This window comes from Erithacus rubecula (assembly GCF_903797595.1).
Source record: "Erithacus rubecula genome assembly, chromosome: 33".
Lineage (NCBI taxonomy): Eukaryota > Metazoa > Chordata > Aves > Passeriformes > Muscicapidae > Erithacus > Erithacus rubecula.
The window spans coordinates 1141670-1158054 of record NC_136683.1 but is presented as its reverse complement, the minus strand read 5'-3'; the positions used below and the strand labels follow the sequence as shown (position 1 = coordinate 1158054).

At 60.8% G+C, this 16385-nt stretch overlaps 2 protein-coding genes across 4 annotated transcripts in view; both read left to right on the top strand.

Moving 5' to 3' along the window:
* LMNA (lamin A/C) overlaps positions 1-16385 on the top strand; it is a 42882-nt gene that overhangs the window by 22634 nt on the left and 3863 nt on the right. Inside the window, exon 12 of one of the 2 annotated variants that reach the window (XR_013777031.1) lies at positions 1090-1174. Coding sequence is in view for 1 of the 2 variants with exons in the window: in XM_079329382.1 (XP_079185508.1) it covers positions 1090-1122 (33 nt within the window). In the remaining variant the exon portion in view is untranslated. Of the gene's footprint in view, positions 1-1089; positions 2408-16385 lie in introns of those variants that run through there. The other variant, XM_079329382.1, reaches the window with a different exon arrangement.
* SEMA4A (semaphorin 4A) lies at positions 5591-16338 on the top strand. 2 transcript variants are annotated; one of them, XM_079329375.1, is made up of 15 exons: positions 5591-5724; positions 9409-9546; positions 10517-10677; positions 10808-10870; positions 10952-11050; positions 11545-11653; positions 11751-11867; positions 11966-12096; positions 12245-12414; positions 12489-12639; positions 12860-13049; positions 13138-13253; positions 13350-13513; positions 14987-15099; positions 15175-16338. In XM_079329375.1, the coding sequence occupies exons 1-15, from the start codon at positions 5667-5669 to the stop codon at positions 15783-15785; spliced, it is 2391 nt and encodes a 796-aa protein (XP_079185501.1). In that variant the 5' UTR covers positions 5591-5666; the 3' UTR covers positions 15786-16338. The 2 variants fall into 2 exon arrangements, with proteins under 2 accessions (XP_079185501.1, XP_079185502.1); XM_079329376.1 differs by lacking the exon at positions 5591-5724 and having other exon boundaries at positions 9399-9546; positions 12501-12639; positions 15175-15792.

Genomic DNA, 16385 nt, shown 5'->3' with positions numbered 1-16385 from the left:
CTGGCACTGCACCCTGTGCTGCTGCTGGCACTGCACCCTGTGCTGCTGGCACTGCTGCTGGTGCTGCTGCTGGTGCTGGCACTGCACCCTGTGCTGCTGGCACTGCATCCTGTGCTGCTGCTGGCACTGCACCCTGTCCCTGTCCTGCTGCTGGCTCCACACCCTGTCCTGCTGCTGCTGGCACTGCACCCTGTGCTGCTGCTGGCACTGCACCCTGTCCCTGTGCTGCTGGCACTGCACCCAGTGCTGCTGGCACTGCACCCTGTGCTGCTGCTGGCACTGCACCCTGTCCCTGTGCTGCTGCTGGCTCCACACCCTGTCCTGGTGTTGCTGGCACTGCACCCTGTCCCTGTCCCAGTGCTGGCACTGCACACACCCTGTCCTGCTGCTGGCTCATCACCCTGTCCCAGTGCTGCTGGCTCATCACCCTCTCCTGGTGCTGCTGGCTCCACATCCTGTCCTGCTGCTCCTGGCACTGCACCCTGTCCCTGTGCTGCTGGCACTGCACCCAGTCCCAGTGCTACTGGCTCATCACCCTCTCCTGGTGCTGCTGGCTCCCCACCCTGTCCTGGCACCCTCCTTTCCCAGCAGGGCAATGCCACACAGATCCCATCTCCTCCCACCTCTCCTTCTCCCTCCTCTTCCTCTTTGAGCTCCCACCAGCCTCTTTGTAAGGGATGGGAGATTGTGAGAGGGAATTCCAGCTTACACTGGCCCCCCAGAGCATTCCCCATTCTCCTCATCACCCATCCCACTGCTGCTGGTAGTGTGAATAATTGGGAATTGAATAATATTCAATGTAATATATCTTTTATATTTATGTATTAGATTAATATATAATATATTCTATATTGATACTCCCAGTCAATGTTATAATCCTCATATATCACCTACCAACAATTCTCAAATTTTAGACTTATGAACATCCCTGCTTGGGAGGTTTTATTTATCACATCCCAAGGATGGAGGAGAGCCTGGGGGAACTCTGGGCATTCAAAGCATCCCATGGACACTTTGCAGTCAGGGCAAATGGGTGGTGACACTGGGCTTTTCCTAACTCTCTTTTTTTTTTTTCTTTTTCCCTTCCAGGCTCAGGCTGTGCAGAACTGCAGCATCATGTAATTCCACGGTGCATTCCTGTGGTTCCTGCCTGTCTCCAGCTAGGTTTTTTTTTTTTCTTCCCAAAGAAACAGATTTTTTTTTTTCCTTCCCTTAAAAAAAAAACAAGATATCAAAAACCAAGGTTGATTTTTTTGTTTTCTATAGCAGGAATTTTATATATATATATATATTAAAAGTGCTAAAAGATGCTTTGATTTTTTTTTTTTGTAAAGAAAAAAATCTATTTCTATATAAAAAAAAACAAACTAAAAAACAGCTTTTCAGCTTCAAATATTTTTTAGAACTTCAGCCAAAGACAGCAAAGAACTGTGTTTACAGAGCAGCCATGCAGGAGGAGTTTGTAGCTGAAATGCTCCTTAGATTGTATCTCTTTTGCCAAAGCATTTTACATAGGACAGGGAGAAATGCAGCCATGCCCACTGGAGCTGCGTGCCACAGGGGCTGCTCTCCTGTCTCCAGTGGAGCACAGTGCCTTGACAACCCTTTTTCTTGGGATCTGAAGCCAAAATTCCCTTTTTGTCTCTCTTTTTTTGAGTTGTGGTTCCTGGCGGTGCTGGCGCGGGGGCTCCTGGCAGCTGGTGGGTGATGCCCATTGCCCCCTCCCCAGCCCCTGCCTGCCTGCACCCCAGGCTCTGTGTACTGTATTCCCCAGATTCCCCAGGCACCTCCTGCCCTTTGGACTCCCTTTTTTTTTTCTTAATTAGCCAAGTTGTGCCTTAGCTGAGGTGGGAACCCCTGGGACCCCACCTGGCACCCAGTGGAGGTGGAGCAGGGGAAGTGGAAACAGGTTCTGGGACCAGGTGGATTTGGCAGCTGGGCTGATGGACCTTGGTCCCACGAGCTCAGCCCCAGTGGGACCCTCTGCATCCAGCAGGGCTCACCCCAGCTCTTCCTGTGAGGATATTTGGGCTCATTTTGGGCTGTTTCAGGGATTAAGCAAGAGATGCTCAGTCCAGCTCAGAGCTGCTTTGCCAGGAAAGCACCTGGGAAGGATTTTTGGTCGAGTGAGGCGGATTTTGGGATGTGGCAGGTGCAGCTTCCCCCTTGGCAAGAGTCCATCCAGCCATTGGCAGATATTTTGGCTTCTTGCCTTGATTGGGAAACACCTGCAGCCCCCCCCAGACCTCAGGTGCAGCAGAGGGGTGGGGCTGGAGAAGGTGCCAGGACAAGCCACCCCCTCCAGTGGGTTTTGTGGAGGTCATGTATGTACCCATGCTTGCAAAGCTTCTGTATTACTGCCTGTATTTCCCTCCAGAGTCAAAATACAGCTGAACCCTTCCCATGCTGTGTGCTGTCATCATTGCTGCCCGGGGGGGTTTGGGGCAGGGACCCCCACGGGGATCTTTTCCTGCCCCACAGCCAGGGTTGGGGGGAGTGGGGTGGGCTGCTAAAAACTGGGCTAGCTGAACAAGGAACCCCCGAGGGGATGGAATTTGAGTTAAAATTCCCCTTGGGTTTTTGATGCCCAGACATCCCCCAGTTTGGGATGGGGTGGGAGGAAGGTTTGCTCCTGCATGACCCCCCACTCTGTGCCAAGGGGGTGCCCCCGGGCCGTGCCAGGCACTGCAGTGCCTGGAGGGCAGGAGGGGAGGCTGGGCAGGGCTGCAAAGCCGGCGCATAATCGGCTTTAGCAGGCACGGAGCCGCGATGTGAGGGGAGCCGGGAGCAGCACAGCCAGGTATGTGCCCGGGCTGCCCGCCCTGGGGGTGCCCCCGCCCCAAAAACTGGGTGCCTGGGGCTCCCCGTGCCTGTGGGGCTGGGTTTGGTGCAGCAGGGCTGAGGGCAGGGGGTGTCAGGGGGTCTGGGGCATTGCTGTCACCCCCAGACTGGATTGAGACCATGGACACCCAGCAAGGTGCCACCTCCTCCCAGGAGAGGGGTGCAGGGGGTGCCAGGGGGTTCGGGGCATTGGTGTCACCCCCCATCCTGGACTGAGCCTGTGGAGACCCAGCAAGGTGCCCCTCCTCTCCTTGGAGAGGGGTGCAGGGGGTCTGGGGCATTGCTGTCACCTCCCAGCTTGAAGTGAGCCTGTGGACACCCAGAAAGGTGCCACCACCCTGGAGAGGGGTGCAGGGGGTTTGGGGCATGACTGTCACCCCCCAGCCTGCAGTGAGACCATGGAGACACAGCAAGATACCACCTCCTTTCCCAGGATTGGGGTGCAGGGGGTGCCAGGGGGTTTGGGGCATTGCTGTCACCCCCCAGCCTGCAGTGAGACCATGGAGACACAGCAAGATGCCACCTCCCCTCCCAAGAGAGGGGTGCAGGGGGTCTGGGGCATTGCTGTCACCTCCCAGCCTGCAGTGAGACCATGGAGACCCAGCAATGTCCCCCTCCCCTCCCAGGAGAGGGGTGCAGGGGGTGCCAGGGGGTCTGGGGCAGGAGCTCACAGTATGAGAGGGGACATCCTGCCCCTCTCTCTGTGCCCTGTTTGCCTCCCATTTCTGCCCCAACACTGGGGCAGCCACCCCCACATTCCTGCAGCCTGTCCTGCTCCATGGGGATTCAACCCCATCCAGGCCTGGCACCCCAAAAGTCACGAGGTTGTGCCTGAAATAGTGGGTTCTGGAATGCTGAGGGGAGGCCAGCCATGCTGCTGGCATCTTGGGAGGACACAGGTCAGGAGAATTGTCAGGGAACTGCCATGGGGAAATGCAAAAGGGAAATAATGCCCTGGAGCCTCCCCATGTCCCCCACTGGCAATGAGTGTCCTGGCACTCCCAGGCTGGGTCATGCTGGGGAGAGGCTGAGCTGGAGGCCCATAATAACCCCAAAGGGACCTTTCCCACCCCTCTGGAGCCATGTGCATCCCATGGGAAACTTTCCTATCCCTCTGGAGCCATGTGCAACCCAAAGCGACCTTTCCCATCCCTCTGGAGCCATGTGCATCCCATGGGTACCTTTCCCACCCATCTGGAGCCATGTGCATCCCATGGGGACCTTTCCCAACCCTCTGGAGCCATGTGCATCCCATGGGAAACTTTCCCACCCATCTGGAGCCATGTGCAGCTCAAAGGCACCTTTCCCATCCCTGTAGAGCCATGTGCATCCCAAAGGGACCTTTCCCATCCCTCTGGAGCCATGTGCATCCCAAAGGGACCTTTCCCCATCCCTCTGGAGCCACGTGCATCCCAAAGGGACCTTTCCCACCCATCTGGAGCCATGTGCATCCCAAAGGGACCTTTCCCATCACTCTGAAGCCATGTGCATCCCAAAGGGACCTTTCCCATCCCTCTGGAACCATGTGCAGCCCAAAGGGACCTTTCCCACCCCTCTGGAGCCATGTGCAGCTCAAAGGGACCTTTCCCATCCCTCTGGAGCCATGTGCATCCCAAGGGGACCTTTCCCATCCCTCTGGAGCCATGTGCATCCCAAAGGGATCTTGCACAGCCCAGGGGAGCTCTGCCCACAGGGATGGGGTGGAGCTGGGACTGACTCCAGTCAGTGTCTGGCAGGGCAGCAGGGTTTTTACCATGGCCCAGAGGCTGCTGGGGGCCCTGCCAGCCCCACACCAGCCCCTCCAGGCCCCTGCATGCCCAGGGGGATTAAGGTCAAGCCACCCCACTAATCCCAAGGGTAGGAGGGGGGTAAGATATGAGCTTGTACCCACTGCTGCCCCCCAAAAGCTGCATCCCAAAATGCTGTAGGAGCTCCACAGGGCACTCTGGGGGTGTCCAGGCAGGGCTGAGGGGCTGCAGCTCAGCCTTGGGCTGGGAGGATTCTGCACAGCAGCTCCAGCTAAGCTTTCAGTGCTGCTGGGCACTAGGCACAAGCTCCTTACAGATCCCTGAGCAAGGCTCCAGCCTCCCAAGCCCTGTGGGAACTGCAGGGACACTTGGCTCTGCTCTCACCCCAGCCCATGGGTCAGGGCAGGCTGGAGGTTTCTGGGGGTGCTGCTGCTGCACCCAGCTGTGCAGAGGCTGTGGCTGAGGCTGTGCAGGGAAGGGAAGTGGTGGCTGGGGATCCTGTTTTGGGGCTCACACTGCTGGGAAGGGGAAGGAGACAAGTTCCACATGAGAAGCACCAGCCAGGCCAGGATTTCTGGCAAGGGAAATTCCAAGGGGGGGAAATGCCATAAAGCAAAATTTGTGGGTGCTAGGTGGGGGGGGGGGGCAGCCTGGTGCCACTGCTGCACCCCAAGCCTCCTCCTGGGACCCCCCAAATCCACATAGCCAGAGCCAGCAGCACTTCCCTGGGATGGGTCAAGTGGGAGGGCTGGGATAGGAAAGGGGATGCAGGGATGGAGATGGGGATGGGATGCAGGGACAGGATCTGGAGGTCTTGAGATGGGGGTGCAGGGATTTGTTGCCAAAAGCTGAGAGCAAAAAGGGGGGTGAAGCGCCTCAGTGCAGTTGTGGGGGCACAGGAACGTGTCAGGAGAGGGGCTGGGGGCAGAGGGGTAGGGGTGTGGGGGGTAGGGGAGGCAACGCCCCCCCTCCATTCGTGCCCCACTGCGGGGAGGGGGGGGCCTGGGGGTCCGCAGCCCCCTGTCCATCCCCGGGGGTCCGCGGGGGCCGAGGTACCGCCGAGGTACCGCCGTAGCCATGGCGACGGGAGCCGGATGCGGGCCCGGGGGATGCTGCTCCCGCCCGCCCGCCGCAGGTCGGTACCGCCGCACCGCGACCGGGGGGCTCTCGGGGGGGCTGGGGAGGCTCTGCGAGGCGGAGGGAGGCCGAGAGGGAAGGGGGAGGTCGCCATAGTGGGGATGGGCTTGGGGGACCCCCAGCGCTGGTGATGTCGGCAAGCAACAAAGAGGGGGAGGTCCGGCCCTGGGGAGACCCCCCGCTCCCCCCGGCAGCTCCCCGCACTCTCTGCCTTCACATCCCCCTCCACACCTCCCTCACTACCCCCCCCCAAAATCCCTCCTCTCTCTTACCTGCATCCCCCAGCTCTTCCCACCCGTGAATCATCTCCCATTTCCTCCCGTGTACACCCCCCAAATTCCTCCCCTTCATGTCCTTAGACCACCCCCTCTCCTCCCTTGCCTTTTATCTCACACACCTCCCCGATCCAGATCTGGGGGGGTTAAAAGAGCTTCCCCCAGGCTGAGCTGCCCCAGCCCCTCTTGGATGTTGGGATACTCCTGGGATTTGACATGGGATTGCAGTCCAGCTGCAGAGAAGGACCAAACTCTTGTCTGCTGTGGGAAATTGAGGCACAGGGAATGTCTGGGCAGCTGGGAGATCAGTGCCACCAGCTTCCCACCTGCCCTGCATCCATCACAGCTTGCTGAGTGCCAGGGCTGCACCTGGCTCCATCCCATAGCAGGTGATGGGCTCTTTGCAGGGAGTATTCCTGTTCCTTGGCAGCACAATATCCCCTGGTTTAGAGGGAATCCTCCAAGCAGGAGCAAGACCCAGGAAGCCACAGCTGTGGTTTACCTGAAAATACCAGAGGAAACAAAACCACACCATTATTGAGACACCCTTGGTGGCACTCACTCCCAAAAATCCTGTATGGGGAGGCTGTAAATCACATCCTTGTCCCCAAACCACTGTGGCCAGGGGACCTAAAAGAGAGGAGAGGCAGGGCTGAGAGGGGATTCTGGCTTCCCACGCTGCTGGAGCAGCCTCAAGGCTGCTGTCACCTCACATCCTGTGTCAGCCCTGGCTCACGCTGGGGAACACTCGCAGCTTCCCTCAGCCCCATCACAACCCCAGTCAAGCCTTCAGCTTCACCAAAGAGCCTTTGCTCCCTTTCCCATCCCTCCTCCCCTCCCCAGCCTGGGCTGTGGCCCAGGGCAGAACAATATCCAAGGTCCAAGCTGATCCAAGGTTTGTGCAGCCCCGTCCCTCAGCCAGCCCTTTGCCAAGTGGGAAATCCGGGGCAGAATAACCTACTTTCTGTGCTCACAAGGAGCTTCTGTCCCAGCCAAGCTAGGTGGTGAGCAGAGCTCTGCTCTCCCAGGGCTCCATGTCCCAGTGTGCTGCTGTGGGGACGGGAGAGGCAGGTAAGGAGGCTCCAGGATGCTCCACAGGGGTGTTGGGGTGCCTCAGGTGCAGCTGTGACCTCGAGGAAATCCAGGGATTTGGTTTTGGGGGATTTCTTGCCTACAGCCAGGAGTTAAGGAGGGGATCTCCAGGGTGGTGGGTTCCTGGAACAGCTGAGGGAGCTTTGTGTGGAGCAATGCTCAGCCCCGTGGGGGTGTTTGTGGGGAGCAATGCTGGTTTTCTGGGTGATGCTGTTTTTGGGGGTGATGTTGGTTTTGGGGGTGATGCTCAGCCCCATGGGGGTGTTTGTGGGGAGCAGTGCTCAGCCCTGGGGGGCTGTTTTTGGGGGTGATGCTGTTTTTGGGGGTGATGCTCAGCCCCATACGATTGTTGGTGGGGAGCAGTGCTGTTTTCTGGGTGATGCTGTTTTGGGGGGTGATGTTCAGTCCTATGGGATGTTTGTGGGGAGCAGTGCTGCTTTTCTGGGTGATGCTTGTCTCCGTGGGGCTGTTTTTGGGGGTGATGCTCAGCCCCATGGAAGTGTTTGTGGGGAGCAATGCTGCTTTTCTGGGTGATGCTGTTTTTGGGGGTGATGCTCAGCCCCATGGGATGTTTGTGGGGAGCAGTGCTGTTTTCTGGGTGATGCTGTTTTTGGGGGCGATGCTCAGCCCCATGAGGGTGTTTGTGGGGAGCAATGGTCAGCCCTGGGGGGGTGTTTTGGGGCTGATGCTGTTTTTGGGGGTGATGCTCAAGGTTCGCTGTAGGTCCCCACAACCCACAGGACAAACTCCATTTCTTCCTCACCCCAAAGATTATCCCCAGCAAGCAAACCCAGGCATGTGGGCACATCTTTCCCCCCCGTGTCACCCCCTGGCCATCCATCCGGAGGTGCAGAGCTCTCTGATTCCCATCCCAGCCGCCTCCACCAGGTTTCGCTGCCGCCCAAAAACAGCGTGCGAGGCAGGGGAGGCGGGCGCAGGCTCCCACTGCCCCAACCTGCCGAGGCTCGTCCTCTTCCAGCAGGACTTTCAGGTTCCCGCAGCCGCGGCGGAGCCACGCAGGGCTGGGCTGGGCTGGGCCGAGCTGCAGCGAGCCCAGCACGGGCTGGGAGCTGGGCCACCCTGGATCCGGGGCATGGGCCCGGGGCAGGCTGGTGGCCGCAGCCCCCGGGGCTCGGGAGCTGCAGGGCTGCAGGTGAGCGGCTCACCTGCCGGACAGGTAATGCCGCTGGCTGGGGAACGCTGCTGTCAGCCAGGGGGGCACGGGCACCCTCGGTTTCTTGAGACATTTCCACAAAGCTTCTGGCACGAGATGCAGAAAGGGCTGCAAGGAGGGGGGGGTCCCGTGTGTGTTCCCCCCCCCCCCCACCGCGTTTTGTGCTTTGATAAGTGATGGAGCCAGACAGAGGAATCTCTGATGGGGATGGGCTCTGGGGGCAAAGGCAGGAGCATCTGGACACCTCTGCAGGGTGCAGGAGCCTCAGGGGGTGAGGGGACATCTCTGACTATGCCAGAGGTTTTGGTGCAGGAGTCTGAGAGGGTGAGGGGATGTCTCTGTGCCAGAGGTTTTGGTGCAGGGCTCCAGAAGGTGAGGGGATGTCTCTGTCTGTACCAGAGGTTTGGTTCAGGAGCTCCAGAAGGTGAAGGTTTGTCTCTGTGCTAAAAGTTTTGGTGCAGGGCTCCAGAAGGTGAGGGGATGTCTCTGTCTGTATCAGAGGTTTTGGTTCAGGAGTTCCAGAGGGTCAGGGGACATCTCTGACTGTGCCAGAGGTTTTGGTGAAGGAGCCCCTAAGGCAAGGGTTGTCTGGCTGTGCCAGAGATTTTGATGAAATCCCTCAGGGTGAGGGGTCGTTTCTAACTGTGCCAGAGGTTTTAGTGCAGGAGCTCCAGAAGATGAGAGGATGTCTCTAACTGTGCCAGAGGTTTTGGTTCAGAAGCTCCAGAGGGTGAGGGGACATCTCTGACTGTGCCAGAGGTTTTGGTTCAGAAGTTCCAGAAGGTGAGGGGACATCTCTGACTGTGCCAGAGGTTTTGGTACAGAAGCTCCAGAGGGTGAGGGGTTGTTTCTAACTGTGCCAGAGGTTTTGGTCCAGAAGCTCCAGAGTGTGAGGGGATGTCTCTGCGCTAAAAGTTTCGGTGCAGGAGCCCCCGGGGCAGGGGATGCCTCTGACTGTGCCGCTGTAGCAGTAGGAAGTTAGTGCCCAAACTGGGGGGAGCCCACGAGCATCTGGAGGCGCTGAGGGCCCCCCCCATCCCCCGCCTCTGCCGGGTACTGCTTCCCCTGTCTTGTTTCCGCTGGGTGAAGCGACACCAAGCCCAGCCGCGTGTGCCCTCACTGTCCCCCGCCCTCCCCGCAGGGATGGTGCTGGGACCCTCTTGGGGCGCATCCCTGGCGCCCCCCGCCATGCCCGCCGCCCTCGGGCTGCTCTGCGGGGTGCTGGTGCCCGCTGCCGTGCTCTGCGCAGAGCCCCTGCCCCGCCTCGCCTTCCCCAGCGGTGAGTACGGCACCCGGCAGGATGGGGCAGCTGGGGAGGGGGATGCACAGCCTCCGCCTGGGAAAGTGCCCACCCCCCAGGGTTGGGCGGATCCAGCATCAGGAACCTTGGGGTGCCCCCTTCGCAGCCCCCCCTGCCCCATCACTGACCTTCTATGGGGTTGGGGACAGTGCCAGAGGCTGCTGGTGATGCCCTGGGGGATGAGAGCAGGTGGGGCTGTTGGATCCCCAGCACTCAACGGGCCAGATCCAATTTTGGCACCCACTTGGCACCCAGGGTCACCCTGGGTCAGGGTCAGGCCGCGGGGAGGAAAAGCTGCTTCTGGAAGGGACAGGGCATGGGGTGTCCAGCTGAAAGGTAGGTGGCAAAGCAGGAGCTTGGGGGGCTGTGGTGTGGCAATTGGGGTATTAGAGGGTCTGTGCCCCACAGCAGGGTCCTGCCCTTCCAGCCTTGACTGCAGATTCACTTCCCTTTCACCATGCAGCCATACCCAGAATTGCAAAAATCCCCAGTTTCGATGCCTGATGAGGATGAAGGATAATCTGCTGTCCCTGGCTGTCCCCAAGGGCACCCTGGGGGCTGGTCATCCCCCAGTTTGGCACCTCGGGGGGGTTGCAATCCCTCCAGGGTGGCATCCTGGGGCAGTGCATCCCCCAAACAGAGCACTGCCCTTGGCCACGGCCCCAAATCATCAGAGGCACAGCTTGGGGGGAATGAACTCCATTTCTGGGGGTCTGCAGCTTGGGGGTATTCATCTCTTGCAGTGGAGGGGACAGGGGGAGGTGGGGACCTGAAGGGAGAAGGGGTGATGGTGCTGTGGGAGCTGAAGGGGAAAAAAGCACACCCCATTTCCTGTGTGATGTAGACGAGTTGCAGTGGCAGCTGCTGCCACAGCCACACGTGTGTGAGTGGTGCTGGTGGTTGTGCGTGTCACCCCCTCGGCCCCCATCACCCCCTCTGCTCCTGACAGGCGACCCCCGGAGGACCCTCACCCACTTCAGCCAGGAGAACGTCTCCCATTATGACATTTTCCTGCTGGATGAGAGCAAGGAGGAGCTGTACGTGGGGGCACGGGACTGGCTGCTGGCTCTGGCTGTGGGCACCCCTGGCAGCATCCGTGCCAAAGCCTCGGTGAGCAGACACCACTTTTGGGGTGCAGACACCACTTTTTGGGGAGCAGGGGGTGAAGCCTCTGCTCTGTTTCAGTTTCCCCCATGGGGTCAGGCACAACAGCCCAGGAACACCTTCATTCCCTTTGCAGATAATGTGGGGACCCACAGAGGAGAAAACATCTGAATGTGCTTTTAAGAAGAAGAGCCAAGAGGTGAGATGGTTCTGTGGGGGCTCAGGGGTCCCACAAAGCCATTGGGGTGCTCAGCAGCCAACTCTGCTCTTTCCCCCTCAGACTGAGTGCTTCAACTTCATCCGAGTGCTGGTGGCCCTGAACCACACCCACCTCTACGTCTGTGGGACTTATGCCTTCAGCCCAGCCTGCACCTACATTGTGAGTGTCCTCCCCAGCACAGGCTGCAGGGGTCTCTGGGCAGGCTGTAGTGTGGCTGTGAGGACCCACAAAATACGGTCCAACATGTAAATCGTGGGGTGTCCTCAGGTTGGGGGTGCTGGGTGTCCCCGCCAAGTGGCATCTTTGTGTCCCAGCTGCTAAAGGAGCCCTTGGTGATTCTCACTCAGCTGCCAGAAACTTTTCCTCTGGCAAGGAAAGCCTAATTTTGGGTCCCTCAGGTGACTCCAGGTTCTGTGTCCCTGTCTCACTTCCTCTGTGCTGAGCAGAGGGACTGCCACTCCCCAAAACAAAGATGAGGGAAGTTGGCAGGAGCTGGGTACCCACAGCATCCTCTGTGGTCACCCCTGCCACCATCCCTGCACTCCCCTTGAAGACATGAGCCAACCCATGTCTGCAAAGCATCCCACAATCATTTCCTACACATTTGGGGTTGTTTCCACTCCTTTGGCTGATTCTTCTACCCTTTTCCACAGGACCTGGAAAACTTCACGCTGGTGTCCAGTGGCAGAGGACAGCCCTTCCTGGATGGGAAGGGCCAGTGTCCCTTTGACCCCCAGCACACCTACACGGCCCTGCTGGTGGGTGAGTATGGGGCCAGCGGCCTCACGGGTGGGCTCCCCTCCCTGCGAGGGAGAGGAGGGCGAGGCTGAGGGTCCTCACTGCTGCCATCCCCGGGCAGATGGAGAGCTCTACGCCGGCACCATGAACAACTTCCAGGGCAACGAGCCCATCATCTCCCGCTCGCTGGGCAGCCGCACCCTGCTCAAGACAGACGCCTTCCTGCGCTGGCTCTCGGGTGAGAAACGGGGAGCTTTGGGGGGGATTCCTGGGGAGCTGCCTGCAGCCCCCCCCCGGCCCCCAGCTCCTCACCCACCTACCTGGCTGTGCCTGCAGCCGACGCTGCCTTCGTGGCCTCCTTCAGCATCCCTGGGGACGACAAGGTCTACTTCTTCTTCGAGGAGACAGCGGATGAGTTCGACTTCTTCGAGCGGCTGCTGGTGCCGCGGGTGGCCCGTGTCTGCAAGGTGTGTGCAGGGGGACAGGAGGGAGTGGTGGTGGGCTGCCAGGGAGTGCAGCGATGGGGGACAATAACATGGGATAATGACACCGTGATGGGAGACAATGACAGGGGACATTGTCACCTCGGTAATGAGCACCCTCTGGCTCCGGCAGAGCGATGTAGGAGGGGACAAGGTGCTGCAGAAGAAGTGGACAACGTTCCTGAAGGCGCAGCTGGTGTGCTCCCAGCCTGGCCGCTTCCCCTTCAATGTCATCCACCACGCCTTCGCCCTGCCCCGCCACGACGGCCGGGCAGATTTCTACGCCGTCTTCACCTCGCAGTGGTGAGTGCCCAGGGCTGTGCAGGGAGCCCAGGGCTGTGCCCTGCCACTGCCCACCTGGCTATCCCTCCCTGCAGGCAGGTGGGCAGGGCGGGCAGCGCCGCCGTCTGTGCCTACAGCCAGGAGGATCTGGAGAAGGTCTTCGAGGGCAAGTTCAAGGAGCTGAACAAGGAGAGCTCTCGCTGGACTGTCTACAGTGGCCCTGACATGCATCCCCGGCCTGGCAGCGTGAGTGCTGCCTGCTCAGGGGGACTGGACTTTCCAGGGCACAGTGTTGGTCCCCGAGAAATGGGGACCAGTTTGTTCTGTGTGCTCGCACTGCCAGCGGGGTGAGAAAGGAAAGGGTCCCTCTGCACCCCACTGATGCTGGCACAGGGCAGTGAGGTGATGGAGCACATCCTCCCCTCCCCGTGCCTCAGTTTCCCACACCCCTCTCTCTCCCCCACAGTGCTCCATGGGTCCCTCCTCGGACAAAGTCCTCTCCTTCATGAAGGACCATTTCCTGATGGACGGGAAGGTGTCACCCATCCAGGGGCAGCCTCTCCTGGTGAAGTCAGATGTCACCTACACACACATCACAGTGGATGAGACTCGGGGGGTCTCGGGGGCCATGTACCGTGTCATGTTCCTGGCCACAGGTGGGTTTATATGGGGGTACACCCGGGGTCACCCCTCCAGCCCTTCCCTTGGCTCTGAAGCCTCAGTGATGTCCCCTGTACCCCACAGATGAGGGTCTCCTGCACAAAGCAGTGGAGCTGCCTGGGGGTTCCCACATCGTGGAGAGCATCCAGCTCTTTGCAGTGCCACAGCCAGTGAAGAACCTGCTGCTGGCCCGAGGGAAGGTAGGGCAGATGTGATCACCCAAACCACCCAACAACCATCCCACAGCAGCACCAGAGCCTGGGAGGAGGCTCAGCCCCGCTCCTCTGCTTCCCCAGGGCGTCCTCTATGTGGGCTACTACAGAGGAGTCCTGCAGGTCCCGCTGGCCAACTGCAGCTTGCACCGGAGCTGCGCCGAGTGCGTGCTGGCACGGGACCCGTACTGCGCCTGGCACAGCCTGGAGGGCTCCTGCCAGCCCGCCCACCTCGCTGCGCAGGACGTGTGAGCAGCGGGATGAGAGCGGGGAGGGGATGTGGGGGTCACTGGGGTGCTGACCCCGCTCTCCTGGGTGGGGAGGGGGCGTGGGGGTCACTGGGGTGCTGACCCCGCTCTCCCGGCCGGGGAGGGGATGTGGGGGTCACTGGGGTGCTGACCCCGCTCTCCTGGGTGGGGAGGGGGCGTGGGGGTCACTGGGATGCTGACCCCGCTCTCCTGGGTGGGGAGGGGATGTGGGGTCACTGGGGTGCTGACCCCGCTCTCCTGGGTGGGGAGGGGATGTGGGGGTCCCTGGGGTGCTGACCCCGCTCTCCCGGCCGGGGAGGGGATGTGGGGGTCACTGGGGTGCTGACCCCGCTCTCCTGGGTGGGGAGGGGATGTGGGGGTCACTGGGGTGCTGACCCCGCTCTCCTCGCCGGGGAGGGGGGCGTAGAGGTCACTGGGGTGCTGACCCCACTCTCCCGGCTGCAGGAGCAGCGGGATGAGGACGGGGAGGGGATGTGGGGGTCCCTGGCATGCTGACTCCGCTCTCCCGGGCGAGAAGGGGATGTGGGGGTCCCTGGCATGCTGACCCCGCTCTCCTGGGTGGGGAGGGGATGTGGGGTCACTGGGGTGCTGACCCCGCTCTCCTGGCCGGGGAGGGGATGTGGGGGTCACTGGGATGCTGACCCCGCTCTCCTGGGTGGGGAGGAGATGTGGGGGTCCCTGGGGTGCTGACCCCACTCTCCTGGGTGGGCAGGGGATGTGGGGGTCACTGGGGTGCTGACCCCGCTCTCCCGGCCGGGGAGGGGATGTGGGGGTCCCTGGGATGCTGACCCTGCTCTCCTGGGTGGGGAGGGGATGTGGAGCTCACTGGGATGCTGACCCTGCTCTCCTGGGCAGGCAGGGGATGTGGGGGTCACTGGGATGCTGACCCCGCTCTCCCGGGCGGGGAGGGGGCGTGGGGGTACTGAGATGCTGACCCCACTCTCCTGGCCGGGGAGGGGGGCGTAGAGGTCACTGGGGTGCTGACCCCGCTCTCCTGGGTGGGGAGGGGATGTGGGGGTCCCTGGGATGCTGACCCCACTCTCCTGGCCGCATAAGCAGTGGGATTAGGACGGGGAGGGGATGTGGGGGTCCCTGGCATGCTGACCCCTCTCTCCCGGGCGAGAAGGGGATGTGGGGGTCCCTGGGATGCTGACCCCGCTCTCCCGGGCAGGGAGGGGATGTGGGGGTCACTGGGGTGCTGAGCCCGCTCTCCTGGGTGGGGAGGGGATGTGGGGGTCCCTGGCATGCTGACCCCGCTCTCCCGGGCAGGGAGGGGATGTGGGGGTCCCTGGCATGCTGACCACGCTCTCCCGGGCAGGGAGGGGATGTGGAGGTCCCGCTCTCCCGGCCGGGAAGGGGATGTGGGGGTCCCTGGGAAGCTGACCCCGCTCTCCCGGGCAGGGAGGGGATGTGGGTGTCCCTGGCATGCTGACCCCGCTCTCCCGGCCGCAGGAACGCGTGGCTGCAGGATGTCGAGACAGGGAACCCTGTCACCACGTGCCACCGCGGGAGGAGTGCAGCCATGCCCCGATCCCGGGGGGCACCGGACGATCCCTCCGTGCAAGGTTGAGTACGGGAGCAGAATGGGGCACACAGGGCTGGACGGGACACACGGCTCACCCTTTTCTCTGCACCCACAGGGCTCAGCCCTCAGCTGAACACCGTGGTCCAGCTGCCGTGTCCCGGCCAATCCTCCCTGGCCACCTACAGCTGGCAGCAGCCCAGCAGCGCCCGGGGACACACGGTGCTGCTGCCGGACCACACTCTGGTGGTGGTCATGCAGCAGGGAATGGCCGGCACCTACAAATGCCAGGCGACAGAGAACGGCTACACCTGGACCGTGGCTCACTACCAGCTGCGGGACTCTGCCGGGGCAGCGCTGAGCGAGGAGGATTTGGCTTGGGAATCCTCCAGCCTCGGCACCCCGCGCTCCTACTGGGCAGGGTTTGTGGCCGTGACGGTGCTGCTGGCCGTGACACTGACCGTGGCTGCCTGCCTGGCTCTCCTCGCCTATCGCGACCAGCTCAAAGCCCGCAGCAAAGTGCGGGGCTGCAGCGCTCCCCACAGCCCCCCATCCCGGCACCGGGAGAAGGTGCCCCTCAACGGGGGCAGCAGGGAGCCCGCAGCAGCGGGAGCTGCCACCGAGGAGGAGGAGGAGGAGGAAAGTTCTCGAGCTTGCTGCCTGCAGCTGGATGGGGACATCGATGCTGATAATAACCGGCTGCACGTGCCGGCGGGGGACACGGCGTGACAATGCCAGCGGGTCGGGAGACCCTGGGGATGGGGGTGGGGATGGGGAGGGGTTTTGGTTTTGTGATGTTCTGTTTGGGTGGTTTTTTTTATTTAATACAGTTATTTTAACCTAAGGTTCGCATTCTGGTGGAACAGGGTCTGAGAGCAGCAAGGGTGGGATGGGGTGAGGGAGTGGGGTGGGGAGAGCAAAAGAAGGTCATGGGGACAGGCAAAGGATGTGGCACAGAGGAGAAATGTGGCTGGGGGACAAGGACATGGCGTGGGGATGGCTGGCAATGGTGGATGCTGGCACTGGTATCACCACAGGGAAAAAAAATCCAGGTTCCATAAAAACCTCGACAAGCTGTGCTCCACGGGCTCTGTGCCAACCCCATGGGCACTCACCCTGCACTGCCACCCACCCCCAACCCTGCATGACCCCCACCCTTGGGTGCCCGGGGTGGCAGAGCCCCCCACTTCTCCTCAGCTATCCCCCCACCCCATTTCCAACGCCTTTGATCTGTTTAAAAGTCAAGCCAGCTGTAAATTTTCCTGCTCTTTGCTTTTTTATTAAAAAAAAAAAAAAAAAAAAGGAAAACTCGATGCCTCACATTGCTGG

What these genes read in the sequence shown, in the direction of transcription:
- SEMA4A (XM_079329375.1), top strand. Translation starts at nt 5,667, where the DNA reads ATGGCGACGGGAGCCGGATGCGGGCCCGGGGGATGCTGCTCCCGCCCG. An exon ending in CTTCCTGCGCTGGCTCTCGG is followed by an intron (nt 11,868 to 11,965) that starts GTGAGAAACGGG and finishes CTGTGCCTGCAG; the next exon opens with CCGACGCTGCCTTCGTGGCC. An exon ending in CACCTCGCTGCGCAGGACGT is followed by an intron (nt 13,514 to 14,986) that starts GTGAGCAGCGGG and finishes TCCCGGCCGCAG; the next exon opens with GAACGCGTGGCTGCAGGATG.